The 14,207-nt window shown below is 45.5% G+C and overlaps 1 protein-coding gene across 3 annotated transcripts in view; it reads left to right on the plus strand.

Annotated features, from left to right (window-relative positions):
* Nucleotides 1-14,207, plus strand: part of retn (retained) — a 197,451-nt gene that overhangs the window by 68,550 nt on the left and 114,694 nt on the right. For 2 of the 3 annotated variants that reach the window (XM_033485977.2, XM_033485978.2), the window contains exon 3: nucleotides 943-1,293. In XM_033485977.2, the coding sequence (XP_033341868.2) occupies nucleotides 943-1,293 (351 nt within the window). The remainder of the gene's footprint in view (nucleotides 1-942; nucleotides 1,294-14,207) is intronic. The other variant, XM_033485979.2, reaches the window with a different exon arrangement.

The following is a 14,207-nucleotide window of genomic DNA, read 5'->3' on the forward strand; positions in this document are numbered from 1 at the left end:
TTCCCCGTGCGTAATCTCTAGAAAGCGGATTTAACGCCGCTAGAATGCACGCGGGTCCGCGGAATGCTATAAAAGCCGCTAACGAACGTTTATCTATGTTTGCCCGTCGTCCGTGGATTTTTCCGAATTCAACTAATACTCGCCTTCCCTCGTTAATGGGCGAAAATCAATTAAGCGCACTGACACACACGTTTCTTCCACGGGTTATCGGTTGACAGCATTATTCAAGGTTGGTTAAGCCAAATGCTTTATGACTCCTCTATTCTTTCTTCGAATTTTTCGACCAAGATAATTGTCAGTGTCATCAAGTTTTGCGAACATCTTCTGCTCCTGTCTCACCTTCGTGCGGAATTTGGACGATAGACACGAACTATTACAACTTCTTTTGTTGTAAGCTTATTTAGTTTGCCAGTTTTTATAGGTATATTTCTTACATTTTTGTTTCCATGTGCTGTTTCAGTCATTGTATATTATTCCGACATATTGAATCTTATTATGTAAAAATAGGCTCGTATGCAGCCCATGTTATGATAATAATAATAATAATAATAATTAATAATAATAATAATAATAATAATAATAATAATAATAATACATGGGCTGCATACGAGCCTATTTATACATAATAAGATTCAATATGTCGGAATAATAATAATTATTATTATTTGTATCCGAGGGAATTCAAACCGGTAAATAGATAAATAATAAAATTCAGCATAACGGTAAACAAACAAATAAATAAGCGTATAATCTCGTGCATAAATGCAGTCCCAGAGCATCGTTGAATTGCAAGAAACGCGCATCTGAATTTCCAAAGGTCGCGTGTCAATTTTTTACGTAATTTTCAGAGAGATTCTCGTACGATCGCGATGCTAATTGAATGAAACAGCATGTTCACGGATGAATTGTCGATTGAAAGGTGTTTATATTGGATCTGTGCAGAACGATGTAGACGTGTTGAACAACAAAAGTGGCCTGGAAGCGCTACAAGCGGCAATGGGTGGCAGTGGGTTCAATTTGCCCTTCTCGTTCCCGCCGCCAACGGCGTTCCTAACCCCGCAGCACCACTCGCAGAACAATCATGCTCAGTCGGCCGTTATGGGCGGCGGTGTGGGCAATAATCAGATGACATCGTCGGCCAGTTCGCATTCCAGCGAATCGTCGCAGGGCAGCGCGAGGAACGGCGGCGAGCCTCGGGAGACCAGCAATCACGCGCAGAACAACACGACGGGAACGAATCACCAACAGCAGACCAGCTGGAGCTTCGAAGAGCAGTTCAAACAGGTGCGTCAGGCAAGTACATAGCTCTCTATATGCATGCTTCTCCGTTTCTTTCGCGCTCCCCGACCGTAAACCCGGCGATTGCTCCGATTCCCTCCGCGATCCGACCGTGCTCAGGAATCTCTCTCTATGCTTCATAATCCGCGTCTATTTAAACCTTCAACGATACCCCGTTCGACAATTATTTACGGTACAGGGATCCTCGGCGTTATCGATGACCTTGCAATCCGTTGTCAAGGTCGTCATTCTGAACAACTTTTTTCCTATAGACGTATCGCGTATAGTTTATATTATATGTTGATCTTTGATAATTGCCTGCGTTAAATCAAAACGATCTAATACCTCACGCAGACCTCCTAAGTTTAATACGTTCGCCGTCGTGAATGCTACAGCATTCATTTTCATTGTGACGCAAAGCGGCATGAATGCTACCAACATTAAAATTTATGAGCCGCATTATCATGCATTCAATTCTACATAGCGTTTATTTTTTGAAATTATTACGCTCTTTAATGTAATGGTTCAAGAATAAATCACCTGTCTATTTTTGCAACTCATTATAATTTTTACCGTTCGCGAGCGCGTTAACGAAAAGGAAAAGAAATGAAAATACGAAAAATATTGGATCTAGATATCGATGTCTCGTTAATACTGCGGAGATAGGAAAATATTTGCTGAACTTGTTTGCTACTGCAGGAATTAGCCTGATGTGAAAGGCTTCCTAATCTAGTTTCTATGAACTACACGAAATGATTACAACCCTCGGTGAGGTAGACCCGTCATCCAGGGGTCGATCTTTCGCATATTTCAACGCCGCTCTGATAGCGTATCGAATCGTTGTTATACCGAATCAGTTGCTCACGAAGGAAATGCGATAGGAACAGGCCGTGACCCGACAAGAAGGGAACTCTTCCGGGAACCGTGTTATCGCGTGGCCGGGGTAATAATCTTCGAGATCGTAAAGTAGCGAACGCTGTCGATGGTATCGTCTCTGCGACCGATAAGCATTGTAGATCGGGTCCGCGTTTGCAAGGCGAGTGAATCGCCGTCGGAGTAGCAGACGCGGTGGTCGCGGTGGTCGCGCAGGATCGCCGGAGCGAAGGCTGTCGCGAGCGACGTGGGCGTGTAAAGCGGTCGCCCTTTGTGGGACAGTGGTTAGTGGGGCCATAAGGGACGCGTAATTACTGGCGGCGAGCGGGTTCGTGCAGCGAGACATCCTGGAGAGGGGGTCCGAACGCTGCTGGTGGGGGCTTTAATTAATGCAACGATGGGAGCTAATTATTATTTTTACACGGCCGGGAGATAATTAGCGGCCCCCGACCGTCTCCGGCGCGTTTCATTCGAGGACGTTCGGATACGTTTGCTCAAGCAACGGCCCCCGTCGGAGAGGGGGCGGCGTATGGGCGCGGGGGCGAGAAGCAAAGAACAAGGTACACAGCGAGCGAGGGTGCAAGAAAAGAACGAACGGCGAGAGACGATAAAATAACGCCGCGCGCGGGAACATGTGTTGAAGATAGGGGCACCAGGGAACCGGGGAACAAGAACGCGGGGCGGCCAGAGTTATAGAATTAGTCGGACGCTCATCGCAGCCTTGTTAATGCTTTTTGCCGGGGGCCCCGAGTGACCTCTGCCGCCGGCTGCGCGCCAAGCCGGACCGCGATTTTTGCCCCGGTGCTTTTCAGTTTTTGCAAAGAGGGTGTGGTGTTGGATTACCATTTAGATTGTTGTTCGCGCGCGGACAACGCGCCGCGTAGTGCCGCGGCCCACGACAGACCTGCTACGAAGGACCACGGGACCACCGATGCCAGACCATCTTGGTCCGATTTCTTGCTGGAAACTGGGTTTCTTCTGCTTCGTCTCTTCTTCGATGCGATTCACGATGCTCGAACCTCGTCCGACGATTCGACAGCAGCTTTTTTCGCTAGCACGGGGAAAAGTTCATTTCGATGGTTTCAATTTTCTTCAGGATCACATCCCACGATAACCGAGTCCGCTACCCTAGGCTGCTGTTATTACTTTTTTATTCACCGAATCCTTGACCGAATTCACTTCCAATACCATGATAAAACAATTAAGCTGTAGCGTATTCTTCTTTCTGCAGAATCTCTTAATCCTTAACAGACGTCAGATATTGATATCTAAAGCATTGGGTCATTTAATGTCGTTTTCTTTTAGATCGAATAAACTGCCATCTTGTCCCTGAAATTACTATTACAGGACTCGTGTGATCAATGAAATATATAGGCTTCTCACTAATCTTCATTTTGTTGACATAATCCGTACGAAATTCTAAATAAAACAAAATTTTGTACAAGTACTGTGAGTGAATTAGGAAATATATATTTAATCTATTTGAATATATATTCAAATATATAACAATATTATTAGAACTGATCTCGCAATTTTCTCTCTCTCTCTCTCTCTCTCTCTCTCTACTCACAAAAGTATAGCTTTCTTTCTCTTTCTCTACGTTCCGAAAACAACTGTTACTGATATCGCATCAAATTCGATCTCCTTACCTCAAAAGATCTCTCTTCCACTCACTCCACGCTCGCGTTTTTCCTTCTGCTTGGCGTTCATATAAATCAAACATAATTAGCTAGCATACCACAGTAGTTACATTCATCGACTCCCACGTCACCGCAGAGTTTAATTATCAATCGCACTCGTACATCACTCATATCGTTTCGCATCTTCTTATATCCTATGAGATTGAAAAGCCAACAAGTACCAAAACAACATCGTTTACACGTTAAGCGCAGAGTCGATTTTGCTGGGTTTTCCGTCGAGGCGGCAGAGGCCAGCATTATTTTTTAACCTCGATACTGCCTGACCCATGCGCCGATGCCGTCCAAACGATGGGTTCGCTGTCAGTCCCTGGGAACTGGCGCCGCCTAAAAAAGGTACACTGTGTCAGTCCAAGAGGATTGACACCGCCCAAACGGAAAGTCCACCGTCAACCTCAGGGGGCTGACGCCGCGCTCGACGTGTTAATTAATGTGTTGCGTGGGAGATGACACACGTTCGATAAGGGTAAAAAAAAGGTACCGAGTGTAACACGATTAGAATATAATTGTGAAAAATCATCCTTTCAACTTGAATCGACGAGCCGCGAATGGGGAAACGCTGCGATGAAAATTGAGGGAGGATCGCGTTGGTTTTCGCGTTTCGCAGTTGTAGAAGACATCCACCCCCGACATCGCGACTCCGCTTTGAAGCCCGGGGAACCTTGCACGCGCGGAAAGATCAAGGTTCACGGTTCCGCTCGGAGAGGGACAGGCTCGCGATGTCAGAGACGCGCGGTGTGGCTGCGAGTTGCGGGACGTATCGCTGATTAAAGCGTACAGACGCGGTAGAACGCGCGAAGCGAGAATAGTGACGGCAAGGAGACGAGAGTAAGAGAGAGAGGAAAAGAGAGTAAGAGAGAAAGAGATAGAGGAGGCACAAGCGCGTAGGAATGAAAATGGAAGTCTCCACCTACTCGGCGAGCGGCGCCCGCGTCTCACGGATCGCATCCATCATTCCGCGGTGGGGGCGTACTTGCCGGGTCTTTAATCTTTCCTTGCTCTCGTGGAGATGCTTGTTCCTCCCCTTTCCCTGCTCGTACCCCTGCCCCTAAGAAGATCCGGCCCGTTTTTCGAGCTGACACGGCCCGATGTTCGCGCTGTCCGATTTCACGCGCCAAATTTAACCCTGCGTTGTGTTTCCCTCCGTTGTCTCGCTTTTTTCGCCCTTTCCTCAGCCACGCGGATGTGGAATCTCGGCAGCACCGAAACCAACCCTTGTCCGTCTCGTTCCTCGACTTTTATGCTCTATATCCTGCTGCTTGGAAAATGGCACGTTCTATCATCCGTGGTCGTTTTATCACGTTTCGTCGCGTTCTTTTATTCTCGGCGGAGTTTCTAGATCGAAACGTTCGATAGCGTATTTATAATATATACCCTCCTTTGTATACTAAATTAGGATCCATTTTGTTTCGAGACTATTTGTCGTTCGGTACATTTAAATATCTTATGCGATGCACGGGAAAACAATTATTACATAAAGTTAGGATAGCTTTTCGTCTCCGTCGATTACTTGATTGTTTTTTCGATTAGCACTCGGGCCCATTTGGATCCAGAATATAAATATTCTTATTTCGACGATCTAGTTTCAGACAATCAACTAAAATTGTCGAGAGTTTCATTTAAGATCTGTAGCAAATTCAATGCGTCTAGAAGAAGCACATTAAAAGATATGTTGACAAAATTATTTAATCAAAAATTACAAATGATCCTAATGATATCAAGTTTCGTTTTTGCCAAAATGGTCCGCCGAGTTAATAGAGCTTTGCGTCGAAGATGCAGATGTTAAAGATGATAATGAAGTAAACAGATTATGCTTTCGCGGTAGGGCCCTTTCGTCGGGAAGGCCGGGGGCGGCCGCGAACCGGCGTGATGGCGACCACAGTGACGCCACGCGTTCTTTTATCGTCTCGACACGATAGGAATATGGAGCGATGCAAATTATTCCGGCGCGATAAACGACACACGGCGTTCGCGCCCATGTTTATCGCGATCCACGTGTACCGGGAATATACTCTCTACGATTTCGCCACGTAATCGCGTCGGGGAACCGTCCATTTTCCGAGCGAACGCGGCCGATAACGCCTCGCGGATCGTCGATATTCTCTCTCGCACCGCGATCCTGCATCGACGGATTTAACGGCGAATTTACGGCCCGCGGATTTCTTTCCTCTCCTCGAACCTGCGCCTCGATTGCACCAGCGTTGCAGCGCCGGTGCCGCCAACGACCGTTTAGCCAGTTACACGCGGGCGATTGCAATCGTTATCGGCCGTAAAAATTCGCAGTTGACGGCGAGTACGCTCTTCGTGGTTCGTTTGTTCCTCGCGGATTGCTGCTTTGTTGCGAAACCGTCGTCGGCCGACGCAATCGATCGGTGTTTCATAGCTCTTGGTGTTCAGCTCTTGTCGTTTCTGGACAAACGATCTGTCGAATAAAAGTTTGATCGGTGCCTCTGCGAGCGCAGAAAGATTAATTAAGGGGTTGCAAATGGTGCGGTATCCGCTGTTCAAACCTCTGTCACACACACACAAAGCTGTCAGTTAGAATCTTTTCAGACGGCGGAGTTTTTCAATTGTTCAACCAACCAACGAACGATGCACAATGTTCTTCTATTCGGGTATTCAAGATCTCGACGTGCAAACTTCACAAATTTTTATACACAATGACGGTACACGTTAGAAACACGGAGCTGTAGTTTTCATACGTTGACACGAAAATGACGTTATGATCTTAATAACGTCAACGTTATGGCATTAATTTTATAACATTGAGTATGAAACTTAGCTTTAAGCGTAATTATGTCATAACCTCGTTGCACGTATTGAGCAAAAAATATAATAGGGCAGTAACGACGTATCTGGATTTACAGAATAATCTCTGAATAGTGATTAAATCAGTTCAATAAAAAAATCATAATGATATTATCATATAAATAAATTAATAAAGACTTATAAGGTATTACTAATAAAAAACCTAACTGTAGGTTTCCTTACACTGCGCCGCGGCGGCGTTGAAGGGTTAACAGGCTCACAGAGCTCTACAAAATCTTCCAATGTCAACTCGAGAATGTACACTCCCGCTCACAAGTCATTGTCGGAACATTATACTTTTTCTATGGTAGAAAAGCGACCAGTTTACCCGTAAACGAGTACGCTCGAAATCGGGAGCAAAGAGGGCCAGGTTTCAATAAAACAATCGAGTCCAGCGTAGACGAGGCGAGCTACCAGTGGCTAGAGGGGAAGGTTACCGCGCTCGGTTGCAAGGTGTACTCTAAACACGCCTACACGCATCCTAGCGCATCATCCCTCCTCGATGCACAGCGCCGCGCCGCGCCGTTCACTGACCGTGCACTCGGGCTACCACGGCCAGTATAATACTGTAGCACTATACTTTGCAGCCATTGCGAAATAACTCGTAAACCCGCAAATTGCTGGGTATTTCGCGTTCCATATACATGTGCGCGTCGACTCTTTACGTTGACCGCGTGGCTGTGTTCGTGCGCGCGCATCCAATGAGCACAATGCACCCCCACGAGCGGTTGCAGTCGGTTTTTCGAGAGAGCAGACTCGAGGCTCATCGACGGTCATTAATGGTTGTCCACGCCGCGCCGGCCGATGCGTTGCGACTTCTCGAATCCGAGGTGGTCCAAGCTAGATGGACAATTAGGCGGATTACTTGATCCTTAAATGTTACAAAATATCTTTAGAAAACGTCGATTGGACACAAACTTGTATTGCAAAATATTTGCACGAATTTGCTGCAACAGTCGCGTAATAGAGCGACGACGTTTCAAAGCTCAGACTTAAAGGCTAGATTTTTATAGCAACAATTACATAAATGTACAGCTTTCAAAGCTAGAAGACTCGAGGCTTTAACGTTCAGTGCTCGGAGTCTTGACTAATAACAATAATAATTTATTCACGTATACTGGTAACGAAAGCCTTTTGTTACAAAAGAAGGAATACAAAGAAAGGGATTTTGTATAGTCGTCACACGAGTGCAATACAAATTGAAAAAGAGGGAAAAAATAAAAAGTATGTGTATATAATGATAAAATACAAAAGTGGGAAGAAAAGTAAGAAATTTCTAAAAAGTGTAACCATGAATTCGAACACATGAAAACTTGAATCGTTGATTGGCCTAACCTGTTCCTTCTATTCGTCATTAAATTTACAGCTTCCGAAAAAAGAATTCTTCGCTTCGAACACTTGTGACGGGAATTGATAAAATATCTTAGTATTAAAATATCTATCTGCAGCGCTTGCATAAAGTGTCCAGGGGCAGACATAATCGTCAATTACCATGCGCTTCTCATTGCAGCAAGAAATCGGCTGCACGCGAGCGCGCGCCGCTAACAACGATAATACCGCGAATCGTTTTTCTCGCTCGGCTTCGCGAAACCGAATCGCGTTCGAGTTTCGATGTCCTTGCGATACGAGAGTCGCTCGAGCCACTAGGCCCTCCAGCACCACACCGCTCTATCGAATAATTTTGCAATTACCACGGTGGACGAGAAAGGCGAGAGAATCATAAAGCGTCTCGTAAAGTCGATCCGATCGGCAACCGGCGCCGCAATCCCATTTGCATTCCGATAGAAACAGGATCAAAGTATCCTTCCATGTCTTCTTCGATTCTCGACAAATTTATTTATTTATTTATTTATTTATTTATTCGTAAGCGGGGAAGCCCCATTAGTTTACATAGATTATTGAATAATCGCGAAAATTACAAGGTTCTTGAAATAGATGTGCGAAATGGATTACATTTGCCAGTAATTACTGTCAAATAATTGTCCTATTTAGCGTTTCTTTCGATATATTAAGCACATCTATTTCAAGAACCTTGTAATTTCCGCGATTATTCAATAAACTATGTAAACTAATGGGGCTTCCCCGCTATTCGATTTGTAGTGTCAAAGCGAGATTTTAAAGCGAGGCATATAAAAATCAATAGCATATAAAAGAGTAGGACAATTAGTTTGGTCATATAAGTGAGTGCTGCACTCTCTTAGAAGACTGCAATCTGAAAGGGTGCAATTCGTTATTTAAGGGCCGATCAACTAACGCGTTTATTGCAAAATCTATCGCTCGCTATCTTCCGTGGAATTATGCGATACCATTTCTGTAATTGCAACGATTTTGACGAGCTGTCCACGAGTTCGCTATCCAAAAAAGTTCCATTGAAAATGAAGAAATAAGGCTTGATAAGAAGACGATCGAGCAAACTTTCGTGCGATCGTTCTTTCCAACAGAGTCCTCGGACTGGGCGATTCGCATTAACGTCCGCAGACTAATTATCCCGGTATCTTCGTTTATCGATCAATTAGCGGGCCCATGCATGCAGATGCGCAATTACAGCACGGTGCAGCGGGACGATCATTTCAAGCTCGTTCACAGAGCGAGGAAATTGTCCGAGCGTTCGGTTCCATTGTACCACCCTCCGTTCTTTTTCCCGTCCAAACGGTTTGTTAATTCGCAATCGCGTTCAGCGGCCGAGTTTCTTCAAAAGAAACGGAAAATAAAGAAGCGGCGAACCCTCGACGGGTTACATTGAAGTCGCCGACACGCGTTTCGCCGACCGTTTCCATCCGCAACAATTATCGCATTGATTTCTCGAGATCGAGACCAAGTACGCTGTAGCGAGAAATTGCAAGAAGAATCGATCGATGATAATTTACAAAGATTGTCAACAAACTGGTGCAAGTAACATCAGTGTCGGCCGTTTGATAGGATGTTTAACCCTTAACACTTGGAAGATCGTTCGAATAGCAGCTACTCGGAGCAAATTTTGCGAAAATGATGATTTTGCTGTACAGAGAAGAGAAAGAATAAACAAACGATTTTGTGCTTTTATTTATGTATTTTACGTGACGATACTGAGATCTAGAAAACGCATTTTTTACATTTTCGTTATAATAACTACAGATAGAAAAGACATCCCAAGTAATAGCAAAATTAAGAGGAAAGTATTATAGTCATTGTCTAGTAGACTAGTTCCTCTGTCATCTAAAAAAACGTTCAAGTCGTTTAGTACAGTTTTGAAAACGTTATATCGTTTTAAAGGGGTGTCCCTGACTGTACGTGTGTACGTTCGTACTTCGTGCGGCCCAGTCTCGATTCGTAAAATGTCAAAAATCGGTGTTCACGGAACCGCTATGGCGACTCCAATGTATCCGAGTCGGTTCTAGGGCGATTGCGGGGCGTGTTACGCGCGAGAGTAAAATCGCGAACGATCGGTTGCGCTCGAGAGATACTTACTAGCGGATAGGAACACCTGCGTCGCTGTTACTCGTAAACGGCGGGCCGCCCGTCGGCTTTTCCCGCGCAAAAACGACCAGGAGGAACAATATATTGACCCGTGGATTCTTCGTGTTTACCCAATAATTGGACGAGGCCGTAAATATGGCTATTAAGCTACCTACGCTTTCCGCGCGCGCGCTCGTTAGAAGCGACCAATTGAGAGGCGTTCTCCGGCCTCCCGCCAGTTCGCGCCTTTCCCTCGGTCTTTACTGGAACCATTCGTCGATCGACTCTCCTCCATCGATTCCTCGATTTCCTCCCCGGTGGACCAACAGTTTTAGAATAATTTACGACAGTGATTTTCCTCCCGACAAAATAACTCTTCCGATCGCCTCTGCTCTCGAGCTTGGCCGATCGTTCGGGCGCTTGCGACAACATTTGTCCCCAATTCGCATCCCCGACGAAAAATCACCTGCTCACAATTTTACTTCGCGCGTCGGTCGAGAGAAGAAGATGTTAGGGGTCGTTATCGTCCCGGAATCGCGTGCGCGATCACCGAAACGATACTCCGTTGTGTCAATGTTGCAAGGATCCTTCATAATTTGGCCGCAGATAGGGATCATCGCGAGCTTCTGTGCGCATAAATTGAACCGTCACGCCGCGTAACGGCACTCGAGGGTGAGATTTCCCGCCACAGGATGTGCCCTCCCAGAACTGAGTCGTGTAATCCTTCTTTTTCCGCCCTCGATCGGATAAGGCGTTCGTCGAAGCGCCTCGGAGACGAACTGCCAACTGTCGACGTATTTCTATGATCAATCCTCTCGCGAAATTTATTCTCGCTGTCTTCGAATACTCGATGATTTAGCAGCTAAACTGACAGCTAAACTTTAGCTGTTTCTTGTTAGGGGTGGTCGAAGAGCGTCCCTTTGAAGGGAGGAATTACTTTCTATTTGGTTTCTACTTCCTGCAATTGATACAGAACAGTTTTATTTTACGTAGAAATTCGCAGTTACGTTTCATTCTTCCTACTGCGGATGAGTTAAAGAAACGCAAATTATTTCTTGACATTCGTTTACAGGACATATTTCATGGTGGATGATTATTCGAGAAGCATTTAATTTGATTGCTTACGTAAGAAAAGAGCGTGCGAGGAACTTTAAAAAATTTTAGCCCTCGAAGGGTTAATTCTCACGACGGTAATTTGTTGTAAAAGCGAGGATGATGTTAAGAAGCTTTTGAGTAGATACTTTGGAAACGTTGCTGCTAGAAGAACCTAGACACTCGCAGCTAGAAGTACGAGGCGACTGCAATAAGCGACTGCTTCTTGCGTCTCGTAAAATCGTTTATTATCCCGCGGCCGATTAAAAAGGCCCTAAACGTGTCATCGAGTCCTCGGTTTCTATAGCGTCTTTCATAATCGCCTTTTCTGCCTGTCGGTCGGCCACCGTCGTCTTCTTCACGAGAATTCTGTCGCGTTCTCCGAGTAAATAATGCGTCGTATCAGCCGCTGGCCGCGGGCAATAAAGACGTCGAACGAAAAAAAGGCATATACTCGGTGGCGAAGGTTCCCCTCTCGTGTCGCAGCTTTCTAACGCAAGCTGGAATGCTCGGTATCCTTTCGACGCGACCCACGGCAACGATGCTAATAACGGCCGCGTATTTCTTACCGGGTGAATCGCGTGATACCAATTCCCGCGTGCACGTCCGCTAAACTATTCCAGCCGGTAACATCTTCTTGCGCTTCTTCTGGCCTTCCGCAGCGATCCTTTTGCATGCCCACCGCATGAACCTCCGGTTAGACCTGCATAAAAATCTATGAACGAACGAGTCGAATCATTAAGCCGAGCCGATTATTGCTTCGGTTTTTGGTTCCGGGCTTTTTTCCAAGATCTCGGAGCCATTGTGATGCAACGAGCTTCTTTCGTCGTTCCTTCCCCCCCCCCCCTCTTTCGAGGCGGTTAACGACGGCACGACTCTATCGTGTATAAACTACGGAGAAGATCGTAACGGCTCGAAATAGTTATCACCTGGAACATACGTGCTGAACGGTTTATTTAATTTATTTAATTGACGGAAAAAAGTTTTTCCGTTACAAATGTAATTGTCATTGAAGAGCGGATTTTATGCATTCATGGGAAAAATGAGTAGCTGTGATTTATAGCAGTGGAAAGATCAAAGAAAACTGAGAACATTGATGTATTCATTTGTACTTATTAAAATTCTTAAAGAGAGAAAAAACCTGCCCCGTGGTCGTCATTTTCGGCTAGGAGCACGTCAGACGCGTGTGCCACTGCTTTGTGTGTGTGTGTGTGTGCGTGTATTATTTACGCGTCCACGGGCGAGCGAAACGCGCGACGGGTGTCAGGAGACGTAAAACAATCGAGACGAAGTGAAACAGGCGCAACAAATACGAGATGGAAGAGCGTTGACTTATCCCTAAAGTATTAACTTCAGATTCTTCCGATGAACACATGATTATTTGTAATTACTAATTACTAATTAGCATCTTGATGAACACATGATTATTTATAATTACTAATTACTAATTAGCATCTTGATTAACTTTTCATTGCATTGTGAAGCAAACGTGTTTTACATTACAAACATATCTTTACATTTATGTTGTATCATATGATTTTTTTAAACGGTCATCATACACGTCTGAAATATGTGTTCAATACTTTCAAAGTAAAGTGTGAAAATAAACATGTTTTGCTCGCGCAATATTACTCTCATATTCGCAGGCTCGCAATGCATTATTCGAGTACAGGAATTTTTTTTTACGGATATCCTACGCCTACGTTAACATATAACGTTAAGAACCTGAAGGTAATATCGATAATTGAGGAAATGAACCCCCTACGCATAAACTAAGTGACGCGAGGGGCAAGGGGAATCGGTCGTTTCGCTCCTCCTAGACTCTTCTAATTTTCAGATTTTTTTTATCATTATTGACTAAGTTAGTTCCCACTAAGAACGTGTGAGAAAATGGAGGGTTTTTGTCGTCGAAGAACCACTGCGAAAGTTTCTAAAGTTTCTTGTTTCTTTTCTTTCGTTCCGTCGACTACGAAATTCCTTGTATAAGACATAAGTAGAGTAGACTAGAGAAATGACAATCTAAGCTTTGTTAAACGTAGCGAGTCCCATCAGGTCGAATTGCGACAGACGGTATTATGGGGTAACAAGAACGCTGGTAGCTAATTCCCATTGCCGAGACAGCGAGATTCGGAGGGGTGTGCGCGTAGGACGCCTGCCATGGAATTCGGGGATGTCTCCATCTCCTTGGCGGACGAGCGTCCGACACGAATCTCGACGCCGCTCGTAAGAGTTATATTTTGACCCCGGTTAGCATACCAAAGCTGCATTCTATTACATGGCCGTGTGTGCTCGCTATTATAATGAATATCTTCGCCGGCCAATAAGCATATATGTAAAGCACGAGCGTTTCCATGGGGTGTCAGCCGGTCTGGCCTCAGACAGCAAGACGAGTCGCGTCGTAACATCCACACACAGCGACGCACACAGACACGGACACACTTCTCTCTCAGACTGATACCGAGAGAGGAGTGAGAGAGAGAGAGAGAGAGAGAGAGAGAGAGGAGAGCAGCGCGAAGATATCATTTGAATTTCAATGAATCATGTGGGTGCAAGTGTCGACCAAGTGTATTCATTCACGGTTCACACTAGCTCGCGCGCACACACTCGAGCACGCGGCCGGATGAATGGTCCCGAGGACGTGTAGAACCGAGCGTGTTCGTATGTATGTAAAATATCGTCGTCCCTCCACCCCCGCCGCCGTTGGCGCTCCTCGTCTCGCGCTCTCCTCGTTCGAACGCGGCTCGTTCATCCGCGAGCCGAACCAGGAGACAAATGTCGGAGTCCTCTTTCTTCCTCGAGCATTCACGAGACCGTGTTCCACGGGGCACAAAGGTGTCTAGCGAGTCGAGCCGCGGCCACAAAGCCAGATTATCTCCGATCGTTCTTTGTCAGGCCGATCTTTACCGGGTCGCCGCGCAAACAGCGACTCTTACGAATCGGGCCCCTGTTCTTCTTCCTACCCGTATCAAACGCTCTATAATTTTTCTTTCTACGAGAACGACGTGAATCGGTGCGCCTAGATCC

The sequence above is a fragment of the Megalopta genalis genome, chromosome 3 (assembly GCF_051020955.1).
Source record: "Megalopta genalis isolate 19385.01 chromosome 3, iyMegGena1_principal, whole genome shotgun sequence".
Taxonomy (NCBI): Eukaryota; Metazoa; Arthropoda; class Insecta; order Hymenoptera; family Halictidae; genus Megalopta; species Megalopta genalis.